This window comes from Haemaphysalis longicornis, unplaced genomic scaffold, assembly GCF_048455015.1.
Source record: "Haemaphysalis longicornis isolate Haplotype H1 unplaced genomic scaffold, Haemaphysalis longicornis Haplotype H1 scaffold_6, whole genome shotgun sequence".
NCBI lineage: Eukaryota > Metazoa > Arthropoda > Arachnida > Ixodida > Ixodidae > Haemaphysalis > Haemaphysalis longicornis.
The window spans coordinates 57188901-57206832 of NW_027526407.1; the positions used below are offsets into that span (position 1 = coordinate 57188901).

The 17932-nt window shown below is 45.7% G+C and overlaps 1 protein-coding gene across 2 annotated transcripts in view; it reads left to right on the forward strand.

Annotated features, from left to right (window-relative positions):
• The window catches only part of Jing (AE binding protein 2 jing), a 159045-nt gene extending 142685 nt beyond the window's left edge, over positions 1-16360 (forward strand). For both annotated transcript variants that reach the window (XM_077674427.1, XM_077674428.1), the window contains exons 6-8: positions 7359-7489; positions 11343-11410; positions 13995-16360. In XM_077674427.1, the coding sequence (XP_077530553.1) occupies positions 7359-7489; positions 11343-11410; positions 13995-14148 (353 nt within the window). In that variant the 3' untranslated portion in view covers positions 14149-16360. The remainder of the gene's footprint in view (positions 1-7358; positions 7490-11342; positions 11411-13994) is intronic.
• Positions 16361-17932: the final 1572 nt, after the last annotated feature.

Here is a 17932-nt window from a genome sequence, read left to right on the forward strand (position 1 = left end):
CTATACAACCGTCTATAGACTTTTCACGTGTCGCACTGACGGTCCCCAACGCACACGCTTCCTCCTTTTTTTTTCACTTCTTTTATTTTCTTCTTTCTTCTCTCCCTTCCGCCTTTCTTCCTATTGCAACTTTATTCCCTCTTGCCGTATCCCGCAGAGTAGCATGTCGGCGTTAACATGCCGGCAGACCTCTCTGCTTTCCTCTAATAAAGGGCTTTCTCTCTCTTTCTATCAACTGATTTTCAACAGCGAAGCTGTTTAGCAAATCGTAATTTTTCGTGTCCGCAGTTAAAAATACCAAGAAGTTGCCTAGTTGCGTGCACGTGAGCGCGGGCGTCGAGGCGACCGTTAACAAAACCAAGAAAATGCCTAGCGCTGGCGTGTGTGTGCCTCGTGACGACCGCCCAGCGTCCCCGGCGCACGCTTGTCAAGCCAAGCATACCCACTTTGGGAGATTGGACAAGATTAGCAAAAAAATAAAAAAAAAAGCTCCAGCGTTCGCCGTAGTCGTGCCAACACTTGCTCGGAACGAGAGACACGTCATAGCCTGCGTCCCTTAAAAGGAGCCATGAAGACAAAATACAAGTTCTGTTGTTTAGAAAGACTGCTTAGTCCCGGTAAGAATGATACCAGTATCATCGCAATCTTCGAACAAATAACGGAGATATTGAAGAAACCGTGTGAAACAGTCGCGACCCCCTAGCCAATTTCCCGCAACTTTTCTACGACGTCACGGAACCTTGTTTGTGCGATTGGCGGCCGCCTAACTGACCTGTCGCGACGACACATGACTGGACGTCTGTAATGGGGCCTCTAGTTCCATTTGACCGCATCACTTCAATGCTAACCTGCAGTTAACGCACTGAAAATTGTGTTTTATTGTTGGCCCGTATGACGTCATTCTTGCTCATAACACGTCATTGTGGCGCAAAATTTGAAAGTTTTTAAATATCTTGCTTTTTTTTCGTTCAAAAAACATCTTTTGTGGCTGTAATGGAGCTGAGTGAGATACTGAATCCTAGTTCTTTCAAATTGCACCAAGTTGTATTTTCTCTTCATGGCTCCTTTAAGGTGATGTCCAATGATTATCACTTCCAAAAAATGAAACGAGCTCACACTGACAGCAACAATGATGGAGTAAAGGTTGTTTCGGCAGCGAAGAAGCAAATCGGCTGCAATCGTTGACCTAAACCTTCGTGATAGTCGTGTAGGTTGCGTAGAGCTTCGGTGTACCTTCAAGTCTTACCCGATAGTGTGAGCTTCCTCTATTTTTTTTGTTGTTATTGAGGAAGCGTGTGTTGCATAACAATGGCGAATCGTTCGCGCTTGCGTGCAGTGAACGCGTTGTACGCCGATTAAAAACAAATCAATAAAATACAGAAGCACAAAAGTGGGCAAAAGACATCTGACCTGATGTGCAATCACACTCTACGAGGTAAACTTACTACCGCTTCGCCCAAAGTCGGGGAAAAGCTACACAGACGCCAAGCTTACACATGTCTTGGTTCTTGTTTATGAAACCTGCTCCCATTATTTCCCCGGACAAACGTATATATCTTTGTGTCCGAACAATACGGCTTTCTGTCAAAAAAGGGGGTCGGCGTGCGCTGTCCTTGCATTGCACCGCTAAATGATGCCGGACGGCGATTTTCTTTCTATTCGGATTGTATTGGTGCTGTGTTTACCCCTTTGTTTAGACACCGCTCGGTCTGCCCAATGAAATAAATCCGTACGCATGCAAGAGCTACGACTGCGCATGCGCGGGTCACGGATGCATCTCCTCGTGTTTGACCGAGCACGTTGAACGGAGGCGGTCGCGTTTTCTTTCGTTGTTTTTTTCGCACCCGCTTAGCTTGAAGGCACCGGTTCCGGCTTCCGACTTTATCAAGTAGACGTGAAAGTTCGTGAATGCGTATGGCGGCCATCTTTTTTCGCGGCTCGTTCTCGCTCTTCATCTCGACTTCGGGTGAGCGGTGATAAGATTGCCTCTGTTGTGCGCTTACGCTTATCTAGTTGTTTCAGGTTGTCTTTTACCCAACATGGCTATTATTCATGGTTATTAGTTCGCGTTTTTTTTTGTTTATGTACGACGCTCTCATTATGCCCTTTAGTCACTACTTTGTTGCTATTGCGTCACTGTGACTACTTTGACACACCAACACCATTACAGAGCCCATATACCGTATTTATTCGATTATAAGGTGAGGGTGTAGTGTGGAAAGTCAAAACAGAAAAAAAGGTGTATTTCTGAGCATCGAATATAAAGCGGGGTATGACTTTGAGACGACATATTTTAGAAAAAAAAAAAAAAACCTCGCCTTATATTCGAATAAATGGTGGTAGGGGCACATTGCGCCGTTGATACTGGTTGCAACTTGTAGTTTGGCTTTAAACTAACACGAGAAATGAAAACTTTATTTAAATTGACTTTCAAGCATGATGCGGTTGGGTTTGGTGGAAAAGGCAGTAAAATATGCAACAGGTCTTCAAGAACCGCAGAACCGCAAGGTGGGCCCTCTTGGCACCGTTAGCAGGTCTTTTCAAATCCTTCCCGAGGATAATTTTCTTGGGCACGCCTGAAGGCACTCACGAAGCAAGCAACCTGTCCATTGCTTTGCCATAAAACGTCCGTGTGTACGAGATTTCGGCGCACGTCAAAGATCCCCAGGTGGTCAAAATTAATCCGGAGCCCTTCGCTACGGCGCGCCTCATCGCCTGCGTTGCGTCGGCGCGTGAAAACCCTACAATCAATCAATCAATCAATCAATCAATCAATCAATCAATCAATCAATCAATCAATCAATCAATCAATCATTGCTTTGCCAGGAATTTCCAAAACGCTTCACAAGAAGGCTGCTCATATCTTTTTCACCTTTTCACCTTAAGGAAGTGGTTCGTACTCGCAGGAGAGAGAGAGAGAGAGAGAGAGAGAGAGAGAGAGAGAGAGAGAGAGAGAGAGAGAGAGAGAGAGAGAGAGAGAGAGATCTGCCAGGGCTTGTGAGCGGCGGCTATTTAGTTATGTATTAAAATGGTAAATATGGGAGTAAAAAAATTGCGCCCACCTCCCCGCGAGGGGAACCCTGTGTAGATGCGACGCATCGTGGGGTTCACTTGGTGTTTCCGCTGGATCGATTCCGAAATCGCGTGAAACGTGCCGGGAACGCGTATGAATATTATGTTTTATGATTATTATTATGTTTTATTGGCCAATCTTGGTCAGTCTCTCTAAGTGGTATGCTTGGGGCTTCGCTGTCGCAACGACCTTTACTCCATCATTGTTGCTGTAAGTGGGAGCTTCTTTTCTTTTATTGCAAGTGTTAATCATTGCCCCATCATGCGCTGTATCAGAAGCTTCTTGACGTAGTTTGAATGAGTCAAGGATATAAGGCGCGTTCGTAGCATTAGATTCTGTCTCGGTTTTGTGGCGCAGTGGGAAGAGCACCATGTACCTCGCGTGTTCCGCCCACAGGGTCGTGGGATCGAAACCGGGCGCCGCTAACTGTTATTTGTTTTATAGTGTAGGGGGAGGGGTGTGGACGGACAACAACGCCGTATGGAGGGACAAGGCGAGTGAATGAGATGCAGTCGCATCTAAAATAATAATAACCAGAGTTATTTCGTAGGGACTGGGGAGACAAAATGAAATCATTGTTTCACATCTCTCAGTTTCATTTCGTTCACTTCTTCCGTTCCCTTGGTCGTTGACATCTCGGGAAGATATTTCGTCTATCTCCTAATTTCAAATCATAATAAGCCAGCTCAGAAAAGCAGAAAAAAAAAAAAACTTCCGAAAACACCCACGAAACAGTCAGAACAGTCAAGCCAAAAGCAAACTCCCATGGGGCAAATGCATTTGGCTGATTTTGATCCGTGAAACAGCAGGATCTGCCTCATTTTCGATACGAACTACGATCTGCATACACGTTTTCAGGGCGTTATCTCAACTATTTTCTTGCCACCCCTTTTGTAGGGGAGAGTTGCCGTGTTTTTCTTGTCACTGCAGTTTTATCCGACTTAGTTTCGATTTCTGGATCTGGATCATTTCGAAAAAAAAAAAGCGCCTCATTAGTTCTTCGCTTGCTTCCAGTCCCATCTCTCGGTAACCACTACGTCACCCAGGTGGCAGCAGTGCGGTGTTCCTATTGATTCACTGCTCGCGAGAGGGAGCTTTATTGACCGAAGGAGAAATGGATGTCGCGGCGTTCTGGAAGGAAGAAGAAGATTACGCTTAACTATCAAAGGTAAACTGCCCGGGAAAATAAGTTTGCCCTCGGACGGAGTGGAGGTCTATCACAGGCCGTCGGCAAAACGCTTCCAGGTTATACAGCTGCGTGTCAACAACGAGACCGCTTCACGTCCGACATGCCGAGTTTAGTGAATCGGAGCTTTTAATCTCTTCATGTACGATAACAAAACGGGCTCTGCTTTGGCTCCTCCGTGCTGTTTGATTACTCTGTATTGTTTGTATTGAGTGGTTACCCTGATTATATTGTCTGATTACCCTGTATCGATTATACCCTACAGTGTCGCTCGACTGGGGATAGAAAGGATTTAATCCGCTGTATCAAACCCCGAAGCTTGCGTTTGTACGCCGGCTTCCCTCGTCGGTTTTCGAAGGGACAGACAAGCGATTTTTGTGGGGTGCATGTCGTCTATGCTCGGGAACAAGTTAAGAACGGCAATGGCTCATGTACGGTATCGCTTCGCCTAAGCGACGGACCCGGATGTCAACGGGCGCGCGTGTTTTGAAAGGAGATTGCTATGAATGCGTGGCATCGTCTGCCTTTTCTCAGGTAGTTTGTTTGTCGTCGCTTCAGTAGTTTATGAGCATATTAAGTACACAAGATCACGAAAACGGCTCGTGCCATGCTCAAAATATTCCCAGTAACGCACTACTTGCGCCGCGCGGAGTAACATCCGGCTGCGGTTATGAGGTACAGCGGTTCCGTTGCCGTTAAGTTGTTCTCAAGTGTAGCTTATATTACCGTTTCCTATGACAGAGAAATCAACCATAGTATTTTTTTTTTCTTCGTACGGTGCGTTGAGTGACAGGCTTGAAAGCGATGTTCAACTAAGTTCGCCCCCAGTTAACTGCCGCCTTTGTGTGCTTATATGCGCAAGAGACGCTGCACGCAAGATATCTGTAGCCGAGAAACGGTGGAGCAGAATTTAATGGTTTTGTGCGGCCGATCGGAAACGTGAAAAACTCCAACTCACCGCTTTGATCGCAATCCAAGCGGGCTTTGCTTTTTTTTTGTGACTTTACAGCGGCGTACGTTTCGCTTATCTGCGTTTTCGTAACAAGCATAAAAGGCCACCCGTGTTTTTTTTTTTGTTTTTTTTTTCTCAAAGAAGCTGCGTACTCGGGACAAGACACTTTGTCGCCATCTCTTGAGCCGCACATACGGAAGCGTGGTTTATGCAAGAAGTTCTTTTAGCGTTTCTACTGCGTGTCTGTCCCTTACTTCCGGTTGCTGGATTGAAGTTAGAAACAAGCAGTCGCAGGATAGGAAAAATAAAGGAAAAAAAAAAAACAGTGGCGGCTAAAAGTTGAGTTGCGACAATCGAGGAGCTGCGGTGCCAGCAAATAGGTTCGGGGAGGCCGTCGCTATGGCAACACTCGCAGGAGGCTAAGCTTAGCGAGAGACAGGGATGGAAGAGTAGGGAGAAAAAATGAGCAAGACAGGGAGAAAAGGGAACAGACGCGAGTGAAAATGAACGGGAAGTTGGGGAGACGAGATGCTCCGAGCTGTAGGGTCGCTAGGGGGCACGACAGTTCCTCTTCCCCTTGGCCTCGAACCGTGCGCTTCAGCGCTCGCGCGAGAAGGGCTGATGCGAACGCCACCTAGGTGACAAGGCCAGCGTGCAGGGTGTGCTTTTAAAAGGCTGGGTCGCTTGAATACCCGCCCCTGATTGGCTGCTTTCGGCGAGCGTCGTCGGTGGAAGTTGGAGGTGGCCAATGATATGGCTGGAGGACAGAGGATATGGGAAGGCAGTGTGGCGTAAGGTTGGTCCACCCCGCATCCCCTCTTTTTTTTCACGCAATGGTGGTTACTCAGTGCCGAGTTCTAAGCCAGGCGCAACTGGTGGTGGCGCCGGGGTGTGGCGTCGGCTCGTACTCGTGGAGGGACGCTTTGTGATGTCTATCCCCCTCCCCCTTCCGGCAGAAATGGAATTGGGGGGAGGGCGGTAGTATTTAGTATTTAAACATGTGAAATAATTATAATATAGACTACTAAACAGTTGGAAAAGAAGCCTACGTGGCCAGGATGTTGTCAACCGCAACTCTGCGTTGCGTTGGTTGGAGCCTGTTGAGAGCATGTTTGTACGCAGTGAATTACGAAAATTACACTCGGGAACGGGTATTTAGTCTTTTCTAAACGAAACCGTGGCTGCCTTAACTGACCTACACTACTGTCAGGAATTCCACCATCGAAGCACAGCTTGGATTTCAGGGGGTGTTTCCATGCTTCACGTGGTTCTTACTTTTTACATAACAAGCCTACATATTTGATTTTGAGACACTCGCTAAGTTCGCATTTCTGAGTATTTGCGAGGTATTTCTAAGGCTCCTTCTAACACAGTATGTCGCTAATTTCTTCAACTTGGGCTTCATTATATACGCGCGAATGCTATCGCACACATACATTATGACGTGCCGATTCAGTTCGAAACAGGCAATTCAGTCAGCCTGGGCGTACCTCAGGGCGTCGTGCTGTGGCGCTTGCTTTTTTTTTTCTCTAGCTTGTGGCGCTGACCATTTTGTTTGTCGGGAAAGGTTTTGAAGTTCGCGCTATTTGTGACCATAAAGGTTGCGAGTCATGACCTGCTCTATAAAATTTTGCAGATGAGGTTGTTACTCTCCCACCGCCCACAGACGCACCTACAGTGTGTGAGTGAATGCTATGGTTAAGAAATAGTGCTGCAGTTTAGGTCTGTTTTGGTATAGACTGTTACGTTTTTTCCCTTTAATTAATCACTAAAGTTCTGTGTTATGCCGCCCACCCGAAAGCACGTAAAATACTTGGGTGCAAGTTAAGAACGGCAATACCTCATGTGTATCACTCCGTCGAGGCGACGGACTCGGACGTAATCGCGCGCGCGTTTTAAGAGGAGATTGCGCATTGCGCTTAATGCGGGACATCGTCTGCTTTTTGTAATGTAGGTTTCTTTTTGTCGCCACTGCGGTAGTTTAAAATGAGAGCAAGTGCGAGAAATCGCGGAAACGACTCGTATCACTGCGCCTTGCGATGGAACAGCCGGCTGCGGTGGTGAGGCGCAGAGGCAACTTCCGTTGTCGTTCTTAAGTTGTGCAAACAGGAAGTGACGGAAATTTGGTCGCTTTGCTCGCCTTGCAGCCAAGCACGCGGACTTCTTCGACGCCGGCGTGATGGAGGAACTGCGACACCGCTTGGCCGATGTCAGCGCACCGCAGACACCGACGGAGCCGCACTCCTGGAACGGCTCGACGGTCACCTTCCACGGAACGGTCAGTCCACGCCCCCTTTAATTCATCTTTTTGGTGTAACATTTAAAAGTTTAAAACATTCATTGCCTAAGGTCAGCGGAGTCTCGAGAACATCAGGGGGGCATCGCAGCCGCAAAGCAACATAAATGTCAAAACGGCTGCTTGTTTTCGAGTGCGTCGTAACCGTGTTTTATTACTTCTCCCGCGGTAGGTTTTTGGCGCCATATTTTTACTTTTCCCGTGGTAATTTTTGGCGCCATTCTTTACATTTCCCGTGGTCAGTTTTGGCGTCGTTTTTTACTCTTGACGCGGTAAATTTTGGCGCCAAACTTTTTTACTTTTACCGTGGCCAGTTTTGGCGCCGTTTTTTTTTTTTTTTGTATTTACTGCGGTCAGTTTTGGCGTCGTTTTTTTCACCGCGGTAAGTTCGACGCCGATTTTATTTTACTTTTACCGCGGTCAGTTTTGGCGTCGGTTTTTACTTTTACCGCGGTAAGTTCTGGCGCCGTTTTTTTAACTTTTACCGCGGTATGTTTTGGCGCCTTTATTTTTTACTTTTACCGCGGCGCGTTTTGTCTTCATAAATAAACAGGTCGGTTGGTTTATGTAATTTACGAACGTTGTTGACGAAGTCCCTATTTTTGAAAAATACCCCTTGCTTTGAAACTTTACCTCTCCTTTAAATGCAGGTCCCCTCGGTTTATGTAGCTTATGAACGCCATTGGCGCATGGCTTGTCACGCAGTGCTCCCACTCCTGCGCCAAATGGGCCAATTCGCGAAAAAAAGAAGCATCCTGCGTCGTCCTGATAAAAAAAAACGCGATTTCGCAAGCAGGTGCACCAAAGTGCGTCAAAATTTGTGTTGCGCAAATCTCGTGCGGCTTGTTCCGAATACTGCTTCACAGTGGTCTCTAGACATGTATAACTAATTCGGATTGATAACTCGAGCACCCGTCATCGCGTTTGCCGCGGCCTACTGGTGCAGTTTCTGTGCCAGAGAAGCGAGTTTGGTTGGCGCCATCACTGTACCGCCGATAGTGTTTTCGTCTACCAAGTCATTGCAGCGCATCGCACCGCGGTTAAAAACTTATTTTCTTGCTTGCCGTAGTTTGCAATGGTTCCTGCTACAAGTGACGTTTATTGCGTTTATTAAAGAAGACAGGCGAATTCGCTTTTTTTTTTTTTTTTTGCACACGGTGAGAGAAGAAAACGGGCTCTGGTCGAGGTTAGGCTTAGCTACGTCTTGGGGCCGAAGGAAGCCGACGATAGCCACAATCGCCGTGGCGTTTTCCGTTGCTCTCACGAGAGCGGTACAAGCGCTTCTTCGTGCCGAGCACTTCAAAGAGCAGCCTGCAGTAGCGACTGCGGCTTTGTGTGCGCGGGTACTCTTGAAAGTAGGGTTGTTGTTGCTGCCGTGTTTACGCCTCTACTTGACTCGCAGATGCGCCCGGAGAGCGCGCCGCCATACAGCTCGCGAGATCGCACGTGCGACGTGTCACGTGACCGAACTCGCGTGCGAGGGAGTGAGGTTACGTGACTCCCCTCCAGCGCCCCTTTTTTTTACTCTTTCGCCGGCAGCTGTTCGATGCTATCGTCAATGTCACAAAGGTTAACCCTGTTGCCGAGAGCAACTCACCACGGGCGGCTGCGCGCACGTGTTGTAGCGGTGAATTCTATAGCACTTCGGATTATTTCTCTGATTGTTAGTACAACGCGGAGCCGTTGTTTACTGTTTGTTGATTACTCTTTGTTCTAAAAAGATTCTACATTTTCCGACCGCAAGTTTTAAGCTCATCAGCGATCTGTTCTTGCACGAGCTTGTTTCGGAATGTGTGAGCATTCTTGAGGTCCTCGCGGTGTTTTTGTGAGTGCGCGCGTCGCTTGTCAGGCGCCGCTGTCGGACTTGTCGCGAAATCCGAATGCCACCGCCACGCGTGGGAGGGAGTGTATGTACAGTCGTCAAAACTGTTAACAACAACAAAACACGAGGTGCCTGCCTACGCACAGAGTGGCAGCTCACGATAGCGACAGCCGCATCTTTTGGCGCTTGGTTATCGGCACTCGCGGTGCTGCCCTACTGCGCTCGGGTGCTTCAGCGCATGCGCGCAGCCTGGCTGAGCAGCCCGAGCGCTGTCGTAAGCTGCCGCTCTGTGCATACGCTGGCACCTCGTTCTTTGTTGTTGTTAACAGTTTTGACGACTGTACTGTCATGGAAAAATGAAATGCAAACGAGAAAATATAAACAACACATACACATCGGGTTTTCTTTCCATGCAAGTCAAAATGACGCATGACTTCGTTATAAAATAACAGAGTTGGGAAATGTGTCTTTTCAAATATATCAACAGTGGGCCATTATTGGACCCCAACAAAAGTATTTTTCGATTTTGTGTTTTGGTTCGTATTTTCGTGTTCGCATTTCACTTGGCCATGACGGTAGCTCGTCTCTTTGCAAGCTCGGTGGAGGGGGCGGAGCGTAGAGGGTGCGGTGTGTGAGAGCCAGCAGTGGAGAGGCTTTCATGCGCTCTTTTGTGTGTGTGAGGACCTGTTAGTGTCTTCTAAGCAGGGCATTATTTCCAGCCGCCCCCCAGCAGCGAGCTTCCATTCCCTTGTGGATACAAGCCCAGAATTTCCTGTGCACACCCAGCACCACCTACTGCTTCGCTGGAAACATTTCTATTTTTTTTATTCATCTCCTAAAAAAGCCTCGCTGCTCTGCCTCTGGGTTTAAGCCCCAGCAATGCCAATATTATTTACCGAGACCTATGATTCCTTTAATTGCAAAATGTTCTCCTAGCTCAATTCCGCGCATACTTTTGGTAAATAAATGTGGTTTGGTATCCTTTAGGTCAGCTTATGGGTGGGACGCTGCATATGAACACGTTTAATTAATGTTTTGCATTGCGCCGGAAGTACCAGGCTTGGACTACTTATCTTTGAACGGAATATCGCATACCGGAAACTGGCGGCCATATGCGCCCCTAAGACAGCTTAATTAAGTCTCAATAAAGTTATCTCTCTCTCTCTCGCTCTTTCTCTCTATTTTGGAGCTAGAAAAGGTGTGTGCCCGAAAATGATGTCATCAATGACGTTTCCGGGTGGGGTCATTACCAGTGGCATCAGTGCCGTGCAATGAAGCAGCAGTGGCTGTAACCCACTTTATGACAAGTGTTGGGTGCTTGAGTGAGCTGAAGTTTCAGGATTCTAAACAAGCGTTCTTTGCAGTAAGAACCTTATTCTGTGAAGCCCTATGACCATTCTGTTAATTGGGCAAGGCACGCTACTAGGTTTTTAGTCGGTCTGGCAACAATTCTTGTTCTAGTTCCTGTCGGACCACACACGTAACCTCAAGCCAGCCCACTGACTGACCTCCTGTTTCTTTGCTGCTCTCCCAATTACCTCACACGTCATGTGGAACCAAACGGATAACTTGAAATCCCCCCATTTAATTGGAAATCACTCCTGGATGGTTCACTCCTGGATGACTCCCTTTTCAAAGCAACAGGGTAGGGAAGCATGAAGGGCCCTACGAATTCTCTTGCCTTCGTCATCTCTTCTAGCTTGTAGTGGGCAAAACTGGCTTTATGAGTATTATGAGCCTCACAAATTCTGTTGCCTTCGTCGTCTCTTCAAGCTTGTAGTGGGCAAAATTAGCTTTATTATGAGTATTATGAGCCTCCCAAATTCCATTGCCTTTGTCATATCTTCAAGCTTGTAGTGGGCCAAACTGGCTTCATTATGAGTATTATGGGCATTACAAATTCTGTTGCCTTTGTCGTCTCTTCAGGAGGTTCGTTCCCAAATATTGCACAATTACAGAGCGCTCCCTTGCGAAGTGTTTGTTGATTGAATGTGGGCTGTTCTTTCTGTTCAGGTGGTGGCGAAAAGGAAAGAGAACACGGGGAAAGTGAAAGTGCTTCTTCACTGGACTCCTGAGCACATGTGAGTAAAATGCCATCTCTGTGTGTGAGCAGTGTTGAGATGTCACTGCTCCATCATCATCATCATCATCATCATCATCATATTTAGGGTCACTGCGCTGTTGCAAATGGGTTACAACGATAACTTTTGTCGCTGACTCAAATAGCTGTTGAGGGCATTCAGTTTCAGTGGTGAATCGGGAGTTGCTTAACTCTGTTAAAGCGCAAAGGATTCAAACAGCTGCTTGTTGTACTCAGGTTTACAAGTGAATACTTTGTCACATTTTGGAGTGATTATGTGATTATCGTGTTCAGTTTTGCAGGCAAACCCAGAACCACAAAGTTCCTTGAACTGGCTGGAACCGTTAAAATTGCTTGACCTTTTTTAGGGTACTTTGGAGTGTGTGAACGTAAGCTGACTGTCGCAGTAGAAAAAAAAAGGGCTTCACCTCAGTTCCCGTTCTCTGGGAAGTTGCTTTGAGCAAGATAAGTCTCAGCTCTTGCTTACAATAGCATAGATTGTAGGGAATTTTTTTGTTTATACTTTTTTTCTTTTCGGGCTAGGGATAAAGGTACGAAAGAGCAACAGAGAGAGAGACAGAGGTGGTGTTTTAAAACAGGCCTTAAGGCATTGCAGGTGATTCAAAATGCCATCTCATGAAAGTTCGTTTAAATTAAAAGCATTTGTTCTTTTGAAGATACAAAATATGAGTGCATCTCTAAAAAAACTGTCTGAAGTGGTAAGAAAGAATGGGCACAGGGTTGAAACTCTAGTTATTCTGTCTTTTATGTTCCACCTGCATGCCCAGGCGAGACATGGAGAAATTTTTCAGTTCCCTTTACCGTTGGCGTCTGTTGCTAATCAGAATGCACTCATGGAGTGTGTTCTTGCTATGCAACCAGTTCTAGGAGAACTGTTTTCAGCTAGAACAAAAGACTGTATGTAAATCAATTACCCCACTATTTAGAATCGAAGTAATGTTGCCACAATTGCCGGTTGGGGGCAGTGTACTGAATACTTGGCCACGAGAAAGTCCGAATGGTCTTTTGTAGGGTGGAGTTTATGTGTAAACCTTTAGTGCGTGCATGGAAAAGAATGAGGAAAAAGTGGTGGTATGGACCATCTGCACGCACTGGCAGCAATCTGGAATGTGTGTGTCCAGCAATCTGGAGTGTGTGTGTGTGTGTGTCTGAGAAAGCTTAAGTGTGGGAGAGCTCTATAGTACATTCGGTGCCCTAGCCAGTGGTGGCTCAGCCTACACTCAGTGTACACTCAGCCTACACTCTGTCTACTCTGGGTCTACTTGGGTGCAGCTTCAAGTAAGCAGGTTTTTGTGTAGGCTCAAATTCAGCAGTGCAGGCCACTAGTACCTGCACTTTGAAAGCGCACTGATCTAGTACTTGTGCGAAGCTACAGCAGAGTCGGTGTGTATTAGCTGGAAGTGTTATAGTGATCACAAAGCAACCATTTCGCATCCAAGCAACTCGAAACAAGCAAACATTCCAAAATACTGACTTGATAAACTGATGCGTGGTCCTCGTCTCATGTATTCAACATCGTGCAGCAACAGCAGTGTTCTTGGAATCGTCAAAGGCTCTCATTCCAAGCCACTGCAAGTAAAACAAAAGCACCACAGCGTAGCTATCCTTGAAAACTATTTAAATCTACAAACCCCTCCTGGTTGGAGCGACGAATCGTGGTCCTCTTGCTCAAACTGTATCTTGCACAATGTGCATCGATTGCATTAGCCTTGAATTCTTGCTTTTCCGGAGCTCTGTTCATTCTGTCTGATGTCTGTGGAAAATATGCGATAAGTTTTCTCTGCTAATACCTGTATTGATGCTACTACTTGTGTCATCTGCCTGTATCATGCAGTGGCAATTTGACATGGTGGTTTATTCCCTTGTGGTAAGGGGGTCCTATAACTTCACTTGGCTAATTGCAGGGCACGTAACAAATGACACTTATTTCCATACTAAGGCACACGAAACAGTTCATGCTTATAATGTTGAATGGCGTTCCGTGCCTCATTTATGGTCTCGCCAAAGGCTGGCTTGCATTGGCTGTGGCTCACCATGACTAGCAACCAGTACTATTGACGGTATGGAATTGTGAGCATGGCCATGGGGGAAATGAAAGTGTGATGTTTCCAATTTCTGTTGTCATTGTTTTCATAAAACGATAGGACAGAAAATGTCAGATAACGCTGGGCCTGAATGATGTATAAGTAGTCATATAGCCACAGCAGTTACAAAATGAAAGCAGTAAGAGATACATTTATAAATTGCACGATGTGGGTGCAGCCACATGAACAAATCCTGGCTAACATGCAGCTTGTTCTAAAAATGTAGCAAGAAAGAACTGTTGGCTTTGTTTTTAATTAGCCTAGGTCCCTAACGCCAAAAGCCAGCAACATAAGCTGACAATCTACATTACTAGAGAAACTCAGTACCATAAATGGTGTAGTAGACCAATTTTTTGATTTGTTGCTGTAATCTTTAACGTTAAATTTTCACATATCAAATGACCAACATGCATGAGTACCGACCTTCCTGTATAGCTTAATGCTCTAACACCTCCTCCTTTCTGAATCCTTCCACTGCAGCCTACCTGACAGCTGGGTCGCTGAGGACCAACCCACCGAAAAGGTCGTCGCCCTTTCGTCGCTCTCCGCCGACGACCTCGACACGCTGAACCTGTGGCCCAAGGATCTGCAGAGTCTGTCTCGAAGTTCGGGGCGCCGGCGGAAGCGCAAGTGAAGTGGCAAGGTCGTCCCAAGGTCGTGATGCAACCAGTACACACTGCCACTTTTTGAAGCACCACCAGTCGTTCGTCGTCAAGGGACACGGCAGCCTCTGGCAAACACACACAAGCAGTACATTAATAGGAGCGTAATTTATTTTCGAGTTTTTCGTTCTGTGTGTTCTATGTTAGGTTCATCGCCATTCACGTTCCATCACCTCTTCAATGAAGAGCGCCACTGCCCCGCACGGGAATGCCCGCGAGGCTGAATCTGCCATTGAACTCTAGCTGTGCTAATCTGCCCGGGTGTCCCGAGTGTAGGCGTGGGATTTCGGATGCGCCCGTCTTATGTTTGCTGTATATGCCCTGGGTTCTACTTTAGCAGGTTTTGAACTGTGCGTTGAACTTTAAACCTTGGTGAACTCTGTTACACCTTGTGTTCCCTAATCAGAGTTGCTCTGGGGTAGTCGGAGGTCCATCGCTGTCTTTTTTGGTTCGAGAAGCGGTGGTGTTCTTCACTTTACAGGACGCGTCCACAGCTCACAACACTCACTGCCCGTGGTTGAAAAGAAGATGACGATTGGGGTTGGTGGGAGCTTAGACCGAGACTATGCAGATGTTGGTCGACCAAGCGTTGTGCCACGGTTTCATCGGCTGTTCTTTTTTGTCTCCCTTCTCTATCTTCTATGCAGTTCAGGAAAGCGAAAGACGTCGTACTGCCTTGCATCTAGCATCTTCCGCTACAGATGAAACTGCTCTGCTCTGTGTTCAGTGAACTCACATGATCGTATTGCTTAATTTTTATACCAAGGAATCATTTTCTTTTATTGCTTAATTTTTATACCAAGGAATCATTTTCTTTTTGCATACAAATATAGCGCGAGCATCACAGCTTTTGCAGAGCAGCATGTCCTTGCTGGATTAAATTCTGAAGGCTAGCTGGCTTATGCGTGAAAGACTGACTAGATCATAGAAATACTAAATTAGTTAATGTAGCCGCAATAAATTAAACCTAATTCAGGGCTACACCTGGGACCTGCACTTTGCTGTATTTTAACTGAGGCATATTGGTGACATTCAGATATAGTGCCCGTGCTACAGTAATTTTTCATTGCAGTTTTTGTCCCATCTTAGCTGGCATTCAGACTAAGTTGTATGTCAACAATGACCAGCCACATAGCTAATACACTCAAAATGTTGTGCTCAAAGCAGCTAATCTATAAACTTTGTGTTGAGAAACTAACGAGTTCTTCAGTGTAAAAGTAGTTAATAATATTAAGAAGAGCGGTAGTGGACGTAAGATTATTTTCTTGGCTGTTCCTTGTTGCTGTCGGCTGATCACCCGAGCAAAAGTGTCAGATTGAGTTTGATAGTCTTAAGCGAAGCTAGAGATTGTCCATAGTTTATAATTTAAATTGAAGCCTTGTGAATCAGCAAGCTCCTTTCTTAACATGTTGATCAGCAATGGTGCTCAAGGAGCATTTCTTTTTTCTTCTTTTGGCAAGCCTTGCTACTGAGCTTTATTGGAACTGCATGGAAGGGTTTCAAGGTTCAACCTTTGTCGGGAGCAAGGCTTTTTTTACCATGTGCGAGATTGGGAAGTGAATTCTGCATTCGTGTCTTAAGCCGATGGAACCGTGTTGAAGCAAGCGCTGTGGCGACAACACTGACCTACTGCCATATTTGACACTTCAGTGGTCTTCGAGGCTGGTCGAGGCCTTCTTCGTGCCACACAGCTTACCGCCTGTATGCAATTTTCGAGCTCTGCATTTTGTGTGCCAGAGTCTTGGGAGGTGTCGCGCCTTTCTTCTGTGTCCAGCTGCCTTTTTATCCTCTGTGCGCAACTTCACAGCTGCTAGAAATCGCTGCAATGCGCAGGCCTATATGCAAACAGCCATGCACGAAAGACGTTTTGACGCTCTTTACCTTGAGTCCTTGGAGTGGCTGACAACTTTGTATTGGCTACAAGCATGGTTACCGCACATCTGGGATGCAGTTTAATTCCTCAGGAAGAATGCTTGGTTCTGTCCTCGTTCGTTATTGGGCAATGACTAAATGAATTAGTACTAGAATATTCAAGAGTTTTTTTCTATTGAGTATCCAACATTTCAGCAAAAGCTAGACTAAATTTTTCACTAACATTTAAATTTCGCAATGGTATCTTCGAAGTCCAAAATGCATTAAAAATGCAGGTACGTATGTGTTTGTGAATATATATATATATATATATATATATATATATATATATATATATATATATATATATATATATATATATATATATATATATAACGTAATCCCTTGTTAACACTAAACTCGGATATCTCGGAATATCGGTTAAGTCGAAACTTTTATTCGCCATGCCTGCCATAGGCACCATGTATTTGCCCCCCTTTTAACTCAAAACTCTGCTTATCTTGAAATTTTCAGAGGAATTTAGGACTTCAAGTTAGTGAGAGTTTACTGTATATATATATATGCACACACACATACAGAGCATTGTGTACTGTTGCTTTTTGCTTTTATTTTGCTTACAATGAGTGGTGAGCATTGCTGAGGAAGCTATGTGTATTGGGCATACGTCAAAGTTTTTTTTGAGCAACCGTGTGTCTAATATTGCTACTAAGCTTTGACTCGTTGAGAACATGACCTTGCAAAGTAACGTGTGCCACCTTCAACCATAGGCAGCTGAGTATATGAAAGACGAAATGTTGATGCTCCTGTACTTGTGCAACTACATATTGCAGCCGTGGTGCAAATGTGGTGGAAGTCGAGCTCTTGTGATCTCAAATGTTTGAACATTTGCCGCGATGAGGGAGTGGCCAAACGAGGGCGGGCGAGAACTAAGCAGGTTGCGAGGGAACTATAAAATGCTGCAGAAGTTATTTCTTGCTTTCTTTTCTCATTTGAAACTTGCATTATGGGAGCGCTCGGTGACCTAGAAATTGCAGCATTTCAAGACGTTTCCTATCTTGAGCGGGTAATTTAAATTGTGCGTTAAATTTTAGCTATTCAGTTTGAGGGGACCATGAAGACAAAACATAAATTTCGTCCGCAAAAGGACTACTTTGTTCCAATACCAATACAGTTGAACCTCGTTATAAGAGACATGGATGTAAGAGACAAATGGGTATAAGAGACACTATTCACCCACATGGTTGGCTGCCCCATCTTTCCCATTGAATTGACCTCTTTTATAACAGACATTGGATGTAGACAGTTGGCTATAAGGGACAAGTCATCCTTGAACTTTAATCAACAGTCTCGCTTGTAACAGACATTTTAACTTCAGATGCAGTGACACCAGTCACTAATTGCAGTTGCTTCCATTGTGGAAACACAGGTGGACAACAGACGCCTGCAGTCGCTATTTATTATAACTTCAGCAAACACACAGTGGTTCAGGCAGCTATGAAATGACGGTGAGAAGCCCTGCCAATGGAAATGCAACTTACAGAAGTGGTTGAAGCTTACTGCCATCCATTGGAGTGCGACCGCACATGCGGGCTTTCCCACTCGCGTAGCTCCCACTCTCAAGAAGCATCGCAGATGTTGAGTCCTGCTAGCGTAATGAATAGCCTGAGCACACAGTGGAAGAAGCTGTGCACTCCGGCTATTCATCAGGCTTGTGAACTCAACATCTACGATTCATCTTCCGCAAACAGTGAAAGGAAAAAAGCTTGCAAAATCGGTTGTAAAAAACAGTGTAAATACAGTCATGAAGCAAACAGAGATTCAGAACTGTTTCATAAATTCTGGGGGGCAAACATAAATTAGAATGAGCCTTTTGCAACATGCTGT